The following is a 14,185-nucleotide window of genomic DNA, read 5'->3' on the forward strand; positions in this document are numbered from 1 at the left end:
TTCATCATTTTGACTTGGGAAATTGCCTCAATGCTTTCATCAGAGCGCTTTCTGTGGCTAGAACTGAAGTTGCTTTTCAGGATCTATAAGAGTAACCAACCTAACTGAGAGAGCATGTTGCTCTCACGGGTTTTTGCTAGGAGGAGGGGGGGTGCCATTCTGTTTGCTTCTCCCTAGAAAGGTGACGGCTGGAAGCTGAAGGCAAATTAAGAGATTTGAGCTACTGCTGGGTATGAAGTCAACAGTGCTATCCTGTAACTGTGGTCTGTTGGAGGACACTGCTGCTTTGTTGAAATGCAGCATCAGCAAATGATCCAACTGTTGTGGTTTTGGTGATGAACTAGGGTCAATTTATGGGGCTGTGCCATACTAGTCACTGGTTACTTATTTTTTTTGTCTAGGTAGTGTTGGTGAGAGAGACATAAAAAGATCCAGGGGATAGAGCAGTTGAGGATTCTGGCAGTAAACTTTTTATTTCTGTCTTTATCTCTGGTGACTGTTTAGTAGGAAAAGGCATAAATCATGCTGAGGGAAGTGTTACAGAAGGAAATCCTCTCCCATCAGGCTTGTATTACCTCCTCTGCATATAGTGGAGCCTGTTAATCTGCTATTGTTTTTGCCAGTGGGACAGTGCCTGCTCAAGGCCATTTGTCACTCTTTTATTGCTCCTGGAGACTGCAAAACAGCAGGGTCTGTTTTTTTTTCTCAATGACATGTATTTATGATGCTATACTGTAAGATGCTTAGCAAACCTGGAAGGACAACACAGAACTGGGGGGAAAATGAAACAACCAGGGAATAGGGTGGTTCTGTAATGCTGAACTTGAGGTATAAATCATTGATCCAGATGAGTCTCTTGAGAGCCTTCCAACCTGGAAAAGCTATGCTGTTACTAGCCTGGAAGTGGTCACAGGTCACAAAAGCCATTATATGTGTGAAGGCCTGCTCAGGGGTAGGTCATACAAGTTCCAGATGACTGTATTGGATTTAGATGTTAGTTACAGGTGCTATGCATGAAGGAACTGCTTGTTTGGCTTTATTCGCACCAGTGAATCATAAGATCCAAGATGGTAAACGCTGCTGTTGCTCTTGCTGCTTTGGGAATCTCCCTGTTTCAGTGACAGCAAAGATCTGTGCCATTGGCTGAAATGTTTTTAACTTACTGACATCCCTGCCTCCTGGAGCATCCCGAAGTGTCATCAAAGTGAAGTTGCTAAGGGAAGCACAAAGCCTAATGTCTGGCCTTCAAGCTGTATGTGTGGTTTGTGACTATACACTTGACAAAACTTGAAGAAAATTTGAGGAGGTGGGATGGGGACTGTGTCTGCACTAGGTGTCTTCTAAATAGAGCACCATGCAAGGGGTGGGTTCTCAGCTGGTAGAAGTTGCCACAGGTATGTTGTTTTACCTAGGGTGGCTTTTTCTATCATGCTTGTGTCCTTCCTAGGCTTTTTGCCTGGTTCTAGTATACTTCGTAGTCCTGGAGTAAAGATTGGACTTTATTGGTCTTTTCCAACCTAGTTGATTCTGTGATTCTATATGTTCATATATAGCTTCATTTGTGTAAAAGCACACCAAAAGATCCATCTCTGCCTCCTCTGGAAGATTAAGTCTTAGAGGTGGTCAGGGAGGACTAATCGTTTTCATTACCTGCTTGGGACAATCGCAACATGCCCTCCCATGGCTTGGTGTTTTTGGATGAACTCCAGCTTATCTTATTTGGAAAGGATAGTTTGCCTGTTCTGTTGCAGGTTTGTCACCTTGCACTCATTTTTGCAATATCCCCAGCCAGTCAATGGGAGTTCAGGGAGGGAGACAGGATTTCACTCCATCTCTCTGTGCATTTGGTATTATGGAACACTCAGCACACAAGTATGTGCACTTCATCAGCTCTGCTATTAATTAAGCATCTTCCTGGGGGACATACTTAGCCAGATGTGACCAAGTCACCAAAGTGCTTGGAGTTTAGCTGGGTTTTGTCTAGAATTTGTGTGAACTGTGAATTCCGGTGTTTCTAGGGGCAGGGGAAAAAGTTGGTTTTTTTTGTGTCGAAGGCCCATTTCTCAGGTTATTTTGAGCTAGGGCTACAAGGTTAGAACGTGACATTTTTATCTCAGAACTCAGCCATCACGTGCAGAGGACATGAATGCAAGGCATGAAACAGAGATGTTTTATCTGTTATGAGCAGAATGATCTGGAACAAACCAGCAGTCCATCTGGATGACCTGCTCATGTGATCTTTGGTGCTTAATGATGCCTGGTTCTGTATTTAACTTGAAATGTTGTTTTGCTCTGAAAAGTGACTCTTTATAAAATTGGTATAATGAAGTTTCACAGGTCACTGTCTCCATGCTCAAGCACGCTTACTTTATCAGTCAATGAATACTTATTCTTGACTCCATCTTTGCACATCTGTTGCTGAAGTAGACCTATATTTTTTCAGTTATTGGGAGTTACCAAATTGTACTATCTACAAATCGAAGTAAAATCTACTTTGCACTGTTACAACTGTGGTGATGCCAGAGGGGTTAGCAAGAGTAAAATTTGCTTTATGACTTGGTCATTTGAACAGATGTGATTCTGATTATGCACAAAACCCCCCCGTGAAATAGTGCCGTTTTTATACAGTCACTTTTCAGACCATTATTATTGGAATATTTTCTTTGTATCAAAACAGATACAGTTTTCCAAATTCCATTTACCCAGACATTAGTTGTAAGTTGCTGGGTACCATTGAGTGTATTGCAGGGTGACATCAGGTACGCTGATATGAAGAGTGAGGGCGGGCAGAAGCACGGATCAGCTGCAGGGCTGTTAATCAGAAAACAGGCTAGCAAATGATTTCCTCAGGTTTCGGATGGTCTCAGCTTTTGCTTCATCTTCATTGGCGTTTCCCCGCTGAGATGATTCAGGTATGCTGAAGGTGTTTGTCAGGGACTGCGATTTGCTGAAATGGAAAACAGAGTTCTGACTCAAGAGAAGGTGGTAGTTCAAAGCTGGTTACTGATGCTTTGTGTTCCATCACACAAATTCAAGGATGAAAGGAAAGGTTGGCAAGGAGAATCTCTATATGCAAAGACATCCAGGAACGGGGGAGGTGGGGGGGTGTGTGTGGCTGAGGATGGGACATGGGCAAGTAGCTCCAATATCAGAGGCCACATTAGTGTTTATGACAACAACTGACTAAGAGTATTCAGTTAGCACTGTGCAACTGTTGTGAGGGTCACTTAAGTAATTTTGCTACTAATACAGAAGAATGGATTCATACTGAAGGTCACCTGTGTATCAGCCGTACCATGATTGATGGTCCTGTCTTTTCAGATGTGAGGATGTGAGAGGTTTGACAAGTTGTTAGGCATACCACCTGCAATATGTTCCCCCCAGCATGTCTGCTCTGTCAGCTAAGTTATGTACATCTTTTGGTTGGCCATGCTGCTCCTGCTGGGTGTTTATATGCTAGTGTTTAAATTCAGATCAGGCCTGCGCTTTTGAAGTAAATCTCCCAATTTTCCCTATTACCACGCTTTGTCACTGAGTGGCTTCTCCTGGTCAGTAGTAGGCATTCAGCATAAGACCAGACCCTAAATTAAGGTACCTGGGATATGTATAGTGTGGTGATTACATCCTTAGCACCAACATTTTCATCCTTAAGTGCACTGCTGTTGGTTTATCTTGCTAATGTAGACATCATCAGTGAGAGCCTGTTCCAGAACATCACTCTTCTGCTGCCTAGAAACAGTCTTCTGATTCCTAGCTTATATTTTGGTCTGGCCTGATCATGCCAATATGCTCATATCTACTTGTTAGATTTTTGTCAACACCAAACCTTTTTTTGCCCATCTTTCCTGCTGTGGTACCAGCCAGATACGTTCCATGAAAGGTGGCATCAAAGGCTGCTACCAAAGATCCACAATAATTCCGTGGTATGCTTTGCTTCGGAAAAGCTTCTAAGCATACAGTCACCATCTGGAATTCTTTGTACCATAGAATCATAGAGTAACTATGCTAAGGGTTGGAAAGGACCTTAAGATCATTCAGTTCCAACCCCCTGCCATGGGCAGGGACACCTTCCACTAGATGAGGCTGCCCAAGGCTCTGTCCAGCCTGGCCTTGAGCACTGCCAGGGATGGAGCAACTTCTTTGGGCAACCATTCCAGTGCCTCACCACCCCCACAGTAAAGAACTTCCTCCTTATATCTAACCTGAACTTCCCCTGTTTAAGCTTAAACCCATCACCCCTTATTGCTACAGTCCCTGCTGAAGAGTTGCTCTCCAGCATCCTTGTACCAGCTCAGAGTGCTTTTTGACAGCCTTATTCTAATATCCACAGATATTACCAGTTTAACAGAGTACCTACTTCAGATGTGGGTGAGGGGTGGGTTGCTGCTTGGATGTTTCAGTGGGGCTTGGCTGGCTAGGAGCACGGCCTTGAGCAGGAGGTCTAGGCTGCTGCGGAGGGAACACGCCTGCCTTGGGAGCCTGGACTGGAGAGGACCCAGTTGCTGATCGGACTTGCTGTGGAGATCCAGGTGACCTTTGCTGCTGAGGGGAAGTGGACTGGGGGCTCTGGGGCTGCTGTCCTTGAGGGGAGAGCCGCTGCTGTGGAGGTGCATTTGTCCGTGGAGGCTGAGATCCCTGCGGCTGGCGGGGGCCACCTGGAAGGCATGTGTAGACATGAGGAATTGCACATGGTGGGCAACAAACAAAGAGCATCTGTATGCAAAAATGGGTTCTGATAAGGGGGAGGCTCTTCAGAGCAGCTTCTTGCAGAAGGATAATGGAAAACCTCTGTTACAGGACTAAAACTGATATACCTTTGTCTCTAGAGTTGTCCATTCCTCTGCCTCCTTCAGTGCTAAAGGAGCTCTGCCATTCTCCCCAGGTGTGCTGTACTCACTCAATGTGCACTCAATGTGCTGTACTCTTCCATTAACTAATATTTCTTAGCCTTGGCAGGTGCTTCCTGCACTGGGAAAGAAGAATCACTGCAGAGCCAACTCTGTGCAGGAAATGAAAGCTGTATGTGCTGGTTTGTGTCAGCAGTCCCTTCATGGGCCCTGCAGTTTGACATGAGACTGCACACCCTATCGCTATCCGTACATCTGTTCCAGCATTACCATCAGGTGGCTTCAGCCGTACTGATAGCAGACTCTCAAAGCTGAAGAGGATGCGGAAAACAACTGGATGTGACATGAGGAATTGCTGGACGTGACAGGTAACAATGTGAGAAACTGACAGAAGTTACAGAGAGCATTGTGAGGGCTGGCTGGATTTCATGGGTGGTCAAGGGGAACTTATGTGAGAGAAACACTTTACAGGGAGTATTGGAGACAGACTGCAAGGCCAATGGTTCCTACAAGTAACACTAGGCAATGCCAGGATTACATCGGTGCATTTGGTATCTGAAATACTAAATTTTGGAGACAGCAAAACTGTGACCAATGAGGAAAAGATTATTAGAGGTGGGTGTTAATTTGGTAGGAGATTGGAGTGAAGAAAGGAAAGGTATAAAGGTGACAAAAAAGGAAGGGCTAATTGGTTATGTGAAGGGACTGGTTGGTGTGGTCTGGATACCCATGGGGCATCCCTGTGCTTCATTACCTCAGCATAAATCAAGACAGTAAATCACACCTATTGTTGTGACTAAGACACATGAGTCAAACCAGCTCCTTCTGTCAGGGGGAGCTAGGGGTGTGCTCTTGCTGACAGGGGAATACCTAGGCATCACCACACTGGTGCCTGTGCCAGGCCTGGCAGCACTAGCATGTTCCCATCCCTTCTTAACACTTGCAGCTCCTCCAGCTTTGTGCAAACACAAATATACTCTGTGCCCAGAATCCGGCTCCAGTGCCAGTTCAAGTGGCCTTGTTTGCCCGAGTCAAGTCCTACCAGCAGTATCAACTGGATCCTTATCAAGTTTTCATCCACTTTCTGAGCTGCTGTGGAATATGACAGCAGCTGCTTTAAGAGGACACTGAATTTGCTGCCTGCTTGTCGGTGAATTGGAACAGCGAGTGAAACCTTTATCCTGATAGCTTCTATTTAGAAGGCAAACTGGTCTCACAGTCTGCACTGTCATGGGACTCAAAGAACGGTACCTTGAGGAGGAGGCCGTGGTTGGGACAGTTGTCCAAGCTGAGGTCCAGTTTGAGATTTCATTGCTGCAGGCTGAACTTGTGGAGGCTAGAGGAGGAAAAAAGCCATCCCAGTTAATACAGAGTCCCCAAAGAGAAGCCCTGAGGTAATACAGGAACTGCAGAGTCATGAAGTGTTCCTTAAATACACACACACACACGCAGCATCTGGCTGGTAAAATCTTGTGGGACTGAAATGGAGAGCTGAGTAATGAAGAGCACAGAAGTTGTTTGCTCACAGGGAATAACAATGAAGTTACAGTTTAGAATGTTTTTTTGGCAACTGGGAATTACCCAATGTATCAGGCCTGAGGGGATCTCCTAGTCCCATCTCCCATTCTGGGCTGTTGCCAGCACCAGATGTTCCAAAGGAAGGTGGGATGAACCGTGGAAACATCTATGGAGTAATCATCTCTTTACCCTAAGGGGTCTCCTCTTGATTGCTAATAAGCAGGGGCCAGCTTCAACCATGAAACATGAAGCATATTATCTGCTCCACAAAATCTCTGCAAACGTTCCAGATACCTTGTTTTGATATTTACACCCAGACCCTTTGAGTCTTGCTCAGCAGTCAGCCTCACTGCCTTTCCCATTTCTTAACTCCGTTGCTTTGTTCTGAGTTTTGAGAATACTTCTCACAACCTGCCCTTCCTAGGCCATTCATTATTCTGCAGACCTTTACTGCCTTCTCTCTCATTCACCTCCTTTCTAAAGCCAAGAGACTGAATCCCTTCAGTCCTTCCATGGGAATGTTTCCAGGTCCCTAATTGTTTTCATCACCCACTTCTCTTTCCCAGCTTTGTGATTTCTTTCTGCAGATGCCAGAGGCAGGTCTGGTTACGTTATTCCAGATGAAGCAGTATCTGGGTTCTCTGTAAACATCACTGGCTCATTTCTCCTGCATCCTAATTTCCTGCTTTTCCCTTGTCAACACAACCATAGGCTGAGCAATGGTTTTCGTTAGCTTGTATGTGACAAAGTCTTTCTCAAGGGGAAGGGCTAGTGCCACTTGCAAGGTCCACAGGTTTTTTATGTCCTCCCTCTCTCTACCCCTAGCTTACCTTACCTTTCAGTCTTCCGTATGGAGTTTCATTTGCTGTTGTGGTGACTGAACATATATATAGCTCTGTCAGATGCTCTTCACAGGCCTCCCTGGTCCTGACTAATGCAAATAAGTAGGTGCCATCTGCACTTTCTTCTCTCTCACTCTTGCTCTTTTTGACAGATATTTTAGTAAACAGATTAAGCAACACAAAACTGTTGCACAAAAGGCCGGTCCGATCTTAACAAAAGTCTGAGTAAGCCTATTGCACAAAGTTGTTTACGAGAGCAGGGGAAGCTGGAGACGGATAGGCTGGTATGTGCCAGATTATTTACATGGAGAACACAATGATAAAAGAGTCTTCAAAGCTCCTGGAAGGTCAGGAGAGTGAGCTAAATGATTCTGGAAATGGGAAGAAATGCTTCATAGTTGGAAGCATTGGAATGAGTTTTAACTAACATGAATGTGATGAGGTTGCCAGGCCGTCTTTTATGCTTTATCTGGAACTTGCAAATGGACAAGGAGGAAAACCTGGGAATTTTCCATTTGTGGCTTCTAGTCCTACATAGCTTGGGAAAATAAACCTTGCCTTGGTGTTGGTGGAAATTTACTGTCCTAATGCTGTGAGACATGCTGATGAGATCAGCCAAAGAAAGGGCATCAGAGCTCATATTCACCTCTGCTGTTTTTGTCTACAGCCAACCAAGGCTTCTCAGAGATGAAGGGGCAAGGGCCAGCCCAAGATCGTCTGCCTTTGGAAGGGATACAGTGAGGGGAAAGAATGGAGGGGGGACAGAGAGGCAGGGGGAGGACTGCAGCTGTAACCATGAAACCAGGTTTCATGTTGTAGGCATGAAAACGTGTTTGTTATTAACATCCTGTCGTGGTCTCCACCTGAGTATCAACATGACCCAGTTTAGCCTTTTAAGTTAAAATATATTAAAAGGTGATACTTTTAAGTATCAACTCTGATAACTGTTTGCTAGAGTTAAAATCTCTCGCATCCATATCTTTACCTCAGGCCAGCTTCTGCTCTCAAATTAAACTTTGCCTTTTAGTCTCTCTCTGCTTGCTTTAATAGGTCTTGTCTATTACCTTGCCTAAGGCTTTCTGACAGCCTAGATACGTTTTGACTGTTTGCCTGTTATCTACTGCTTTATGAAAGAATCCTCATAGAAAAGGGTAAAAGAATCAAAAGGAAAATAATGGGACATTTTTCTTCAAGTGATAGGTGCTCTTGAACTGTGGTTCTGTCAGTTTATTAGTCTGTGTTGTTCTTTAAATTGTCTGAGGTAATTCATAAGGTCCGTGACTTGTCTACATTTTCCTACATTACTCTTTCAACTTTTTGAACACATATTTTGTATTCACTGTACACCAATCCTCTGGAGCAATAACTGCTTCTAATGAAATTGTACGGGTTTTTTTCCTGGCAACTTAGTCACTTCCTAAATTCAGTTCATTGGATGAAGCCATCTGGGTTGGGGGGCTTAATATATTTAAAAATATAAGTTATCACTGATTCAATCACTGTTTTTGTTCTCTCCCCTGTCTTTCTTATTAGGAAAGCCTGTATCTTGTTTAATAAGTTCCCCACTTTCAGCAGTTAAATTTAGTAGAATCTCAATACTGCCTCTTTTGTCTTCCTTTTTTCCCTTAACTTTGGATGATCCACGAAGCCCACCAATTCTTTGGTAGGGTTCCATCTTCAGATGAACTCAAAGAATCTGCTTCATTCTTTCTTCTACCTGCTCTTCAAAATCAGTTTCTATCCTTTTTACATTTCCTTTTATTACTTGCATGATGGTGCTTAAAGGTCTTAAATAGCAGATTTCCAAATTTGGAAGATACTTTTTCTGGTTTGTCTGGAATGTTTGCCACTTAACTCTATAGGTTTATTTCTTGCATTTGTGGTTCAGGAGAAGATCAGAAATGTATATATGTGTTCTGGAAACAATGGTCTCTCAAATAACATCCATACAGTTTTACTTCTAATGCCATGGAGTTGATTAATTTTCTATCTGCTTGCATCATACTGTTACTTTTTGATATCTGCCCCTTGGACATCAAACCTAATGGTACCTATTCACTTTCTGAATTTGTACCTGGGTGTTTCTTAAGGCTAGGTCAGGTTGCTGTTTCCTGTTGTGCTTGGATTTTGCAGTTACAGGAAGCAGGCACCTACAGAGATGGAGAACCCTCTCTGAATTGCTGCTGTGTGATTTGACTTGCTGCTTGATAGCTGTAGTCTCATGTTATTATGACTTGTTGCTTTTTCCATCTCTGTCAGTGCTGTGTACTCAGGTTCATAATTTATCAGCTTTTCTTGATGTAGAGACTAGTACAGACAGCTCCAATAACGTGCATTAATATTCTGTGCATACTCATTAGATATCCAAGAGTTCACATTTTTGTGTGTTCAGTACTGTTGTCCTTGTATTCAGAATTGCCATATTTCTTGGTTCTGTCAGTCTTCACCTGTAGCTCTAGTTCCACATCTCACCAGCCTCACGTCATTTCTTTGCGCATTTGTAGCTTTGTGTTATAGCATTATGCTAGTATTTGTAGCTTGTGCAGTCCTTGCAATGTTTGTTGTACCAAGATCTTTGTCTATAGCAAAATACTCTAGTTAACATGTTTGTGGTTTTAATTTTCTTGGGTTTGTATACAGATATTTGTAGGTTGTATTCTTCACGAAGACCCTTCTCTTATTTAACTCTATTTAACGTGCTATCCCTCTAAGACTGTTTTGTTTTGTTCTTATTTCTGCCATATTTTAGGTCTGTTGTAATCCAATCCAACCCTGTACCAGTATATTACAGACATAGAAAGCAGATGCATCATCCATGTTCTCAGTTTCTGTTGGCTTCTCCTTTGCTCTTAGTTTATACACTCTCTATCTTGGCTATTTCAGATGGCAGTTGTTGATTCCACTTTGCTCAGTAAATCCTATCCCCTCTGTAACACTTTCCCTGCCTCAAAGCATTTTTAGTGTCTGTTAAATGTTTACCTGTTCACTCTAGCTAAAACTTGGAGTTTACCATGAACACCTTTCATGCTGGGCATCTGGTTTAGCCGGAGTATCATATGACAAAGGCAGAAAGCTATAAAGCGCTTTTTCCCATTTTTTGGTCTCAAGTGGAAGTGGAAACTGTTCAGTTCATTGCAGTCAACATTATCCCTCAGCCTGTTTACTCTCCTTTCTTTTGTATAGATTTGTTGCCCTCAAACCTTTGTTCTTGGCTCCCTGCTAGATACTGCAAGAGGTGCAGCACATACACCCGGAGACACAGATTATGTTCTGGTGTGTTTCATTTATACAGAACTGCCACTGGAAAATTAACTAAGGTTGAGTGCATTTGATACTCAAAATAAATATACATGAGACGCACTAAGGGGGCAGTTTAAATGCAAAAATTACAGGTTCTTACATGAGTTTAACATTAGTCAAGCCCCCTCCTGATGAAGAGGGTGAAGGAAACCTCCAAAGAAGAAAGGCTGCATTAAGGAATGGAACAATTCTTGGTGGATACTGTCACTTCCTGTTCTGGGAAGCACAGATTTTCATTAGGGATGCAAAAACTGGAATGAAACCTACTCTGAGGCATGGTGTTAGATGGAGATGAAGTTGGGTGTTACAAGAACCTCTAAAAATGGCTGTCTTTGGTATGAATCTATGAATTCAGCAAGCCAGAATATCTAGATACATGGACCACACGGCTGGGGTGATGTCACAATTATATGGAAGGAGAGGAAGGGAGAAAGAGGTGTTTCTTAGACTTCAGAGTTTATAATAGACTTCTTTGGAAGAGCAGGAGTCAGTCTATCCAGTACAGTCCCATATGGGACTGTTTGGTCACTGAGATGTCTGACTGCCTGATACCCGAGGGGAGCAAAGGGAGAATAAAAAGTTCAGGAAAACAACTTGGCCGTAAGGTCTCTCTTCAGTCATACCCAAGGCCTCAGCGGTGATGGCGTAGATCCAGCAGTGGTGACAAGCTGAGTCATTTTGGAAACAACCAGATCAGCTATAAGTTGTCTGTCCTCTTCCACATGCTCCCCTATCAGGGGCATCGAGCTGTCCATCACCTGCCACAGGAGGGAAGAACAACACTTAGTAAGGAGGTTTTCAGGTGACAGATGCCTGTTTCAACTCACCTCTCATGTTAACTTGTTTTGTGTCTCCAAATCCTTGCCAAAACCTGTAGTCACCACTCCCCTCCATGCCGAAACATGCTCGACTTTCTGAGGCGTGGGATTTTGCTTAGGATTTTTTGGAAATGGCATGTACTTCCTCTCCACTCCTCATCTTCCTTCCATCCATGACTTGGAAGCCAAACCAAGACTTCTGGGGGCTGGAGGCTTTCTAGATCAACTAAACACAAACCTCCTTCTTCACACATCCTGAGGAGATGCCTCTGGATTGAGGTCTCTCTAGCATTGTCCCACAGTATCTGGGGGGGACATTGCAGCAGAAAGGGCCACAGGAGAAGGGAAACAGTATGTATCAAAGCCTGAGGAGATGGGAGTAACAACTGGAGGAAACCAGGAAACATTTGGAATTAATCAGAAAGCACTGCGCCCTTAGAGGGGAAATAAACGCTGCAGATGTGTAATGAAAAGGATGTCACCAAACCAACAGCACCCAATGCAGGAAAGTAAACTTATTCTCTGCTTGTCTTCCTGATATGGTTGTGATATGACTGCCAGACAGGTACTACAAGTGTGCTGGGTAAAGCTGGGAAGCAAGACTTAAGCGCATAGGGGAAGGAGAACTGTCAAAGGGTCTTTGAGGTAAGAAATGGTGTGAAAACAGCAGTAATAAGTAAAGCACAGCAGACCCTCAGCTGTATAGCAGCCCTAAACATGGTTTTCAACAGTTCATAATAAATCAAGTGCTTTGCAAACATTAGCTAAGTCCCACAGGAAGAACTGCACCGTGCTGAAGTTAAGATTCAGCTGGAGTAAATAGAATTGTACAAAAATACCAGGGTTGGAAGAGTTTATTTTATTTTGCTTGTATTTTTAAACCAAACATTAAGAGCCCTGGAAATGCAGAGTTGAAGGCTGCATTGCTCAAGAAAGGCACTGACTCACGCTCAGATAACAATCACAAGTGCACTCCACCCTGGCAAGGCTGCAAGAGTCCACTCTTGGGGTGAAATGGAAAGTTTTGCACCCTTTTTTAAGTTTTAAAGTATGGGAAATCAGTGAGATGAGTTCACTGAGTTTGCATTCTAGTCTTTTCTTGCAAATATTAATTTGGATTTATTTCTATAGGTGTCCTTTACGAACACTAGGGAAGCTCCCTAGCAAGTTTTAAGTGGGGTTCACATGAGAAGTGATGTGGTGTTTGCTATTCATGGCCTACTTGGCCCAGGGGGTGAAAAGAGGAGGTTGGAAAATGAGGTGGCAGTGCTTGGCTAAATACACAAGGTGGCTTTTCATTCCACTGTCCACTTTACTGTTTCTGTGTTAAAAAATAAAGCAGGGCAAGGAGATGTTTGTAGCAGTGTCAGGGAATGGCCAGTTCCTGACTGTGTCTCACTAGCCAGGGGTTCCTGAGGGGGTCCTCCAGCAGGTTTCTGTGCAGGTTTCCTATCCCTCTGCTCCGGCTTTAAAAGCACTTCCAATTCCAGTTCATGGTGAGAAAAGTGGCCTCCCAGCAAGGCACCGTGCGAGGGATGTGTATGACCACTAGATGATGCCATTACTCTGCCATTACTAACAGGCTGGCCAGCTAAGCCTAGCTCCTGACTCCCTAACCCTTCCTCTGACTAATTGACATACAGCTCGGGGCAAAACACTTCGAGCCCCTCATTTCCCCATCCTAAGGACTTCTTTTCCCCTATTTCTGTGGCAGCAGTGGCTGGAGGGGAAAGGGAAGATGCTGTTTGATAAAACGAAGGCACCAGTGGGAATGAGCCCTGGCATGGGTCCCACCTGAACCAGTGAAGGTGCATGAGCAGTGATAGTATCTGCTGCCCTGCTGTGTAGTGTCTGGCAGGGGAACACAAGTGGTGGGAGATTACAAATATGGGAATGAACAACAGCATAGGTAGGGGAAGGTCTTTGAAAATGGCAGTGATTTCTCTGGGCAAAATTGCGCAGCTGGTTGCCACTGAACTGAAAAGGATCACGAGATATCACCTTGTCTGTTCTCCAGGAAAGGGGAATTTCTCTGGAACTAGGCAGATGCAAATGCCAATGCTGAAATAAATCAAATGGCTGAGAGGAATATGTGAATCACAGACAGACTGCACTCGTCTCATCCTAGGGAGATCCCAGGGTAGCTGGGCAAAACAAGATGTTGGCACATATGGACCCGGCCTTTGTAGCCACCCAAGGTCAGTGCCTGCTCCTGATGCAGCTGCTGTTGCCTGGTGAGGTGTACAAGCAGGGAGCAGAAAGCAGCCGGGTGGAGAAGAGACTCAGGAAAACCCCATCCTAGTCCTATCTGACAATGAGGCCCGAAGGCTGGACTTGTTATGCCATGCTCTGATGTGCAAGAGCAGAGTGTTAGGTGATTTTTAGGGAAGGAAGGAAACAAACAAATCATTAGACATATCAAAAGAACTGATACGGCAGTGCTGAAGGGATGGACAGGGCTTCTTGCAGGGCAGCAAGGAACATGTTTAGTAATACAGCTTAGCTGTATGGCAGGTAGGGCTTAGCTGATCCAGGAGGAAGAATAAATGACATGGATGATATTATTTGCCCTCCATACTCATTCCATATTTGTCAGCATAGTAGAGATGTGGAAAAGGGCTAGATTACCCCTTCCCTCACATAAAAAGGGAGGTGGGAAGGTTATTAAGCTCTACAAGATGCTGAGCTCTTTTGAGAATTTGGCTACTACCAGTGGTACTGAACTTGCACTGTTTCAGGGACCTGGCCTTCTGATCCAGTGCTGACTATTCATGCTGAATATTCCATTAAAGTTCTTTGAAGCAGGGGTAAAAGAAGTGCAGCATTAACCGTTAAATTCACAGCTGTTTTAGTAGAATGA

At 44.0% G+C, this 14,185-nt stretch overlaps 1 protein-coding gene across 2 annotated transcripts in view; it reads right to left on the reverse strand.

Moving 5' to 3' along the window:
* Positions 1 to 447: 447 nt before the first annotated feature.
* Positions 448 to 14,185, reverse strand: part of SYN3 (synapsin III) — a 178,460-nt gene continuing 164,722 nt past the window's right edge. For both annotated transcript variants that reach the window (XM_065679376.1, XM_065679384.1), the window contains 4 exons: positions 11,131 to 11,265; positions 6,099 to 6,183; positions 4,358 to 4,655; positions 448 to 2,947 (listed from right to left, as the gene is read on the reverse strand). In XM_065679376.1, the coding sequence (XP_065535448.1) occupies positions 2,815 to 2,947; positions 4,358 to 4,655; positions 6,099 to 6,183; positions 11,131 to 11,265 (651 nt within the window). In that variant the 3' untranslated portion in view covers positions 448 to 2,814. The remainder of the gene's footprint in view (positions 2,948 to 4,357; positions 4,656 to 6,098; positions 6,184 to 11,130; positions 11,266 to 14,185) is intronic.

The sequence above is a fragment of the Lathamus discolor genome, chromosome 1 (genome assembly GCF_037157495.1).
Source record: "Lathamus discolor isolate bLatDis1 chromosome 1, bLatDis1.hap1, whole genome shotgun sequence".
NCBI classification, from domain to species: Eukaryota; Metazoa; Chordata; class Aves; order Psittaciformes; family Psittacidae; genus Lathamus; species Lathamus discolor.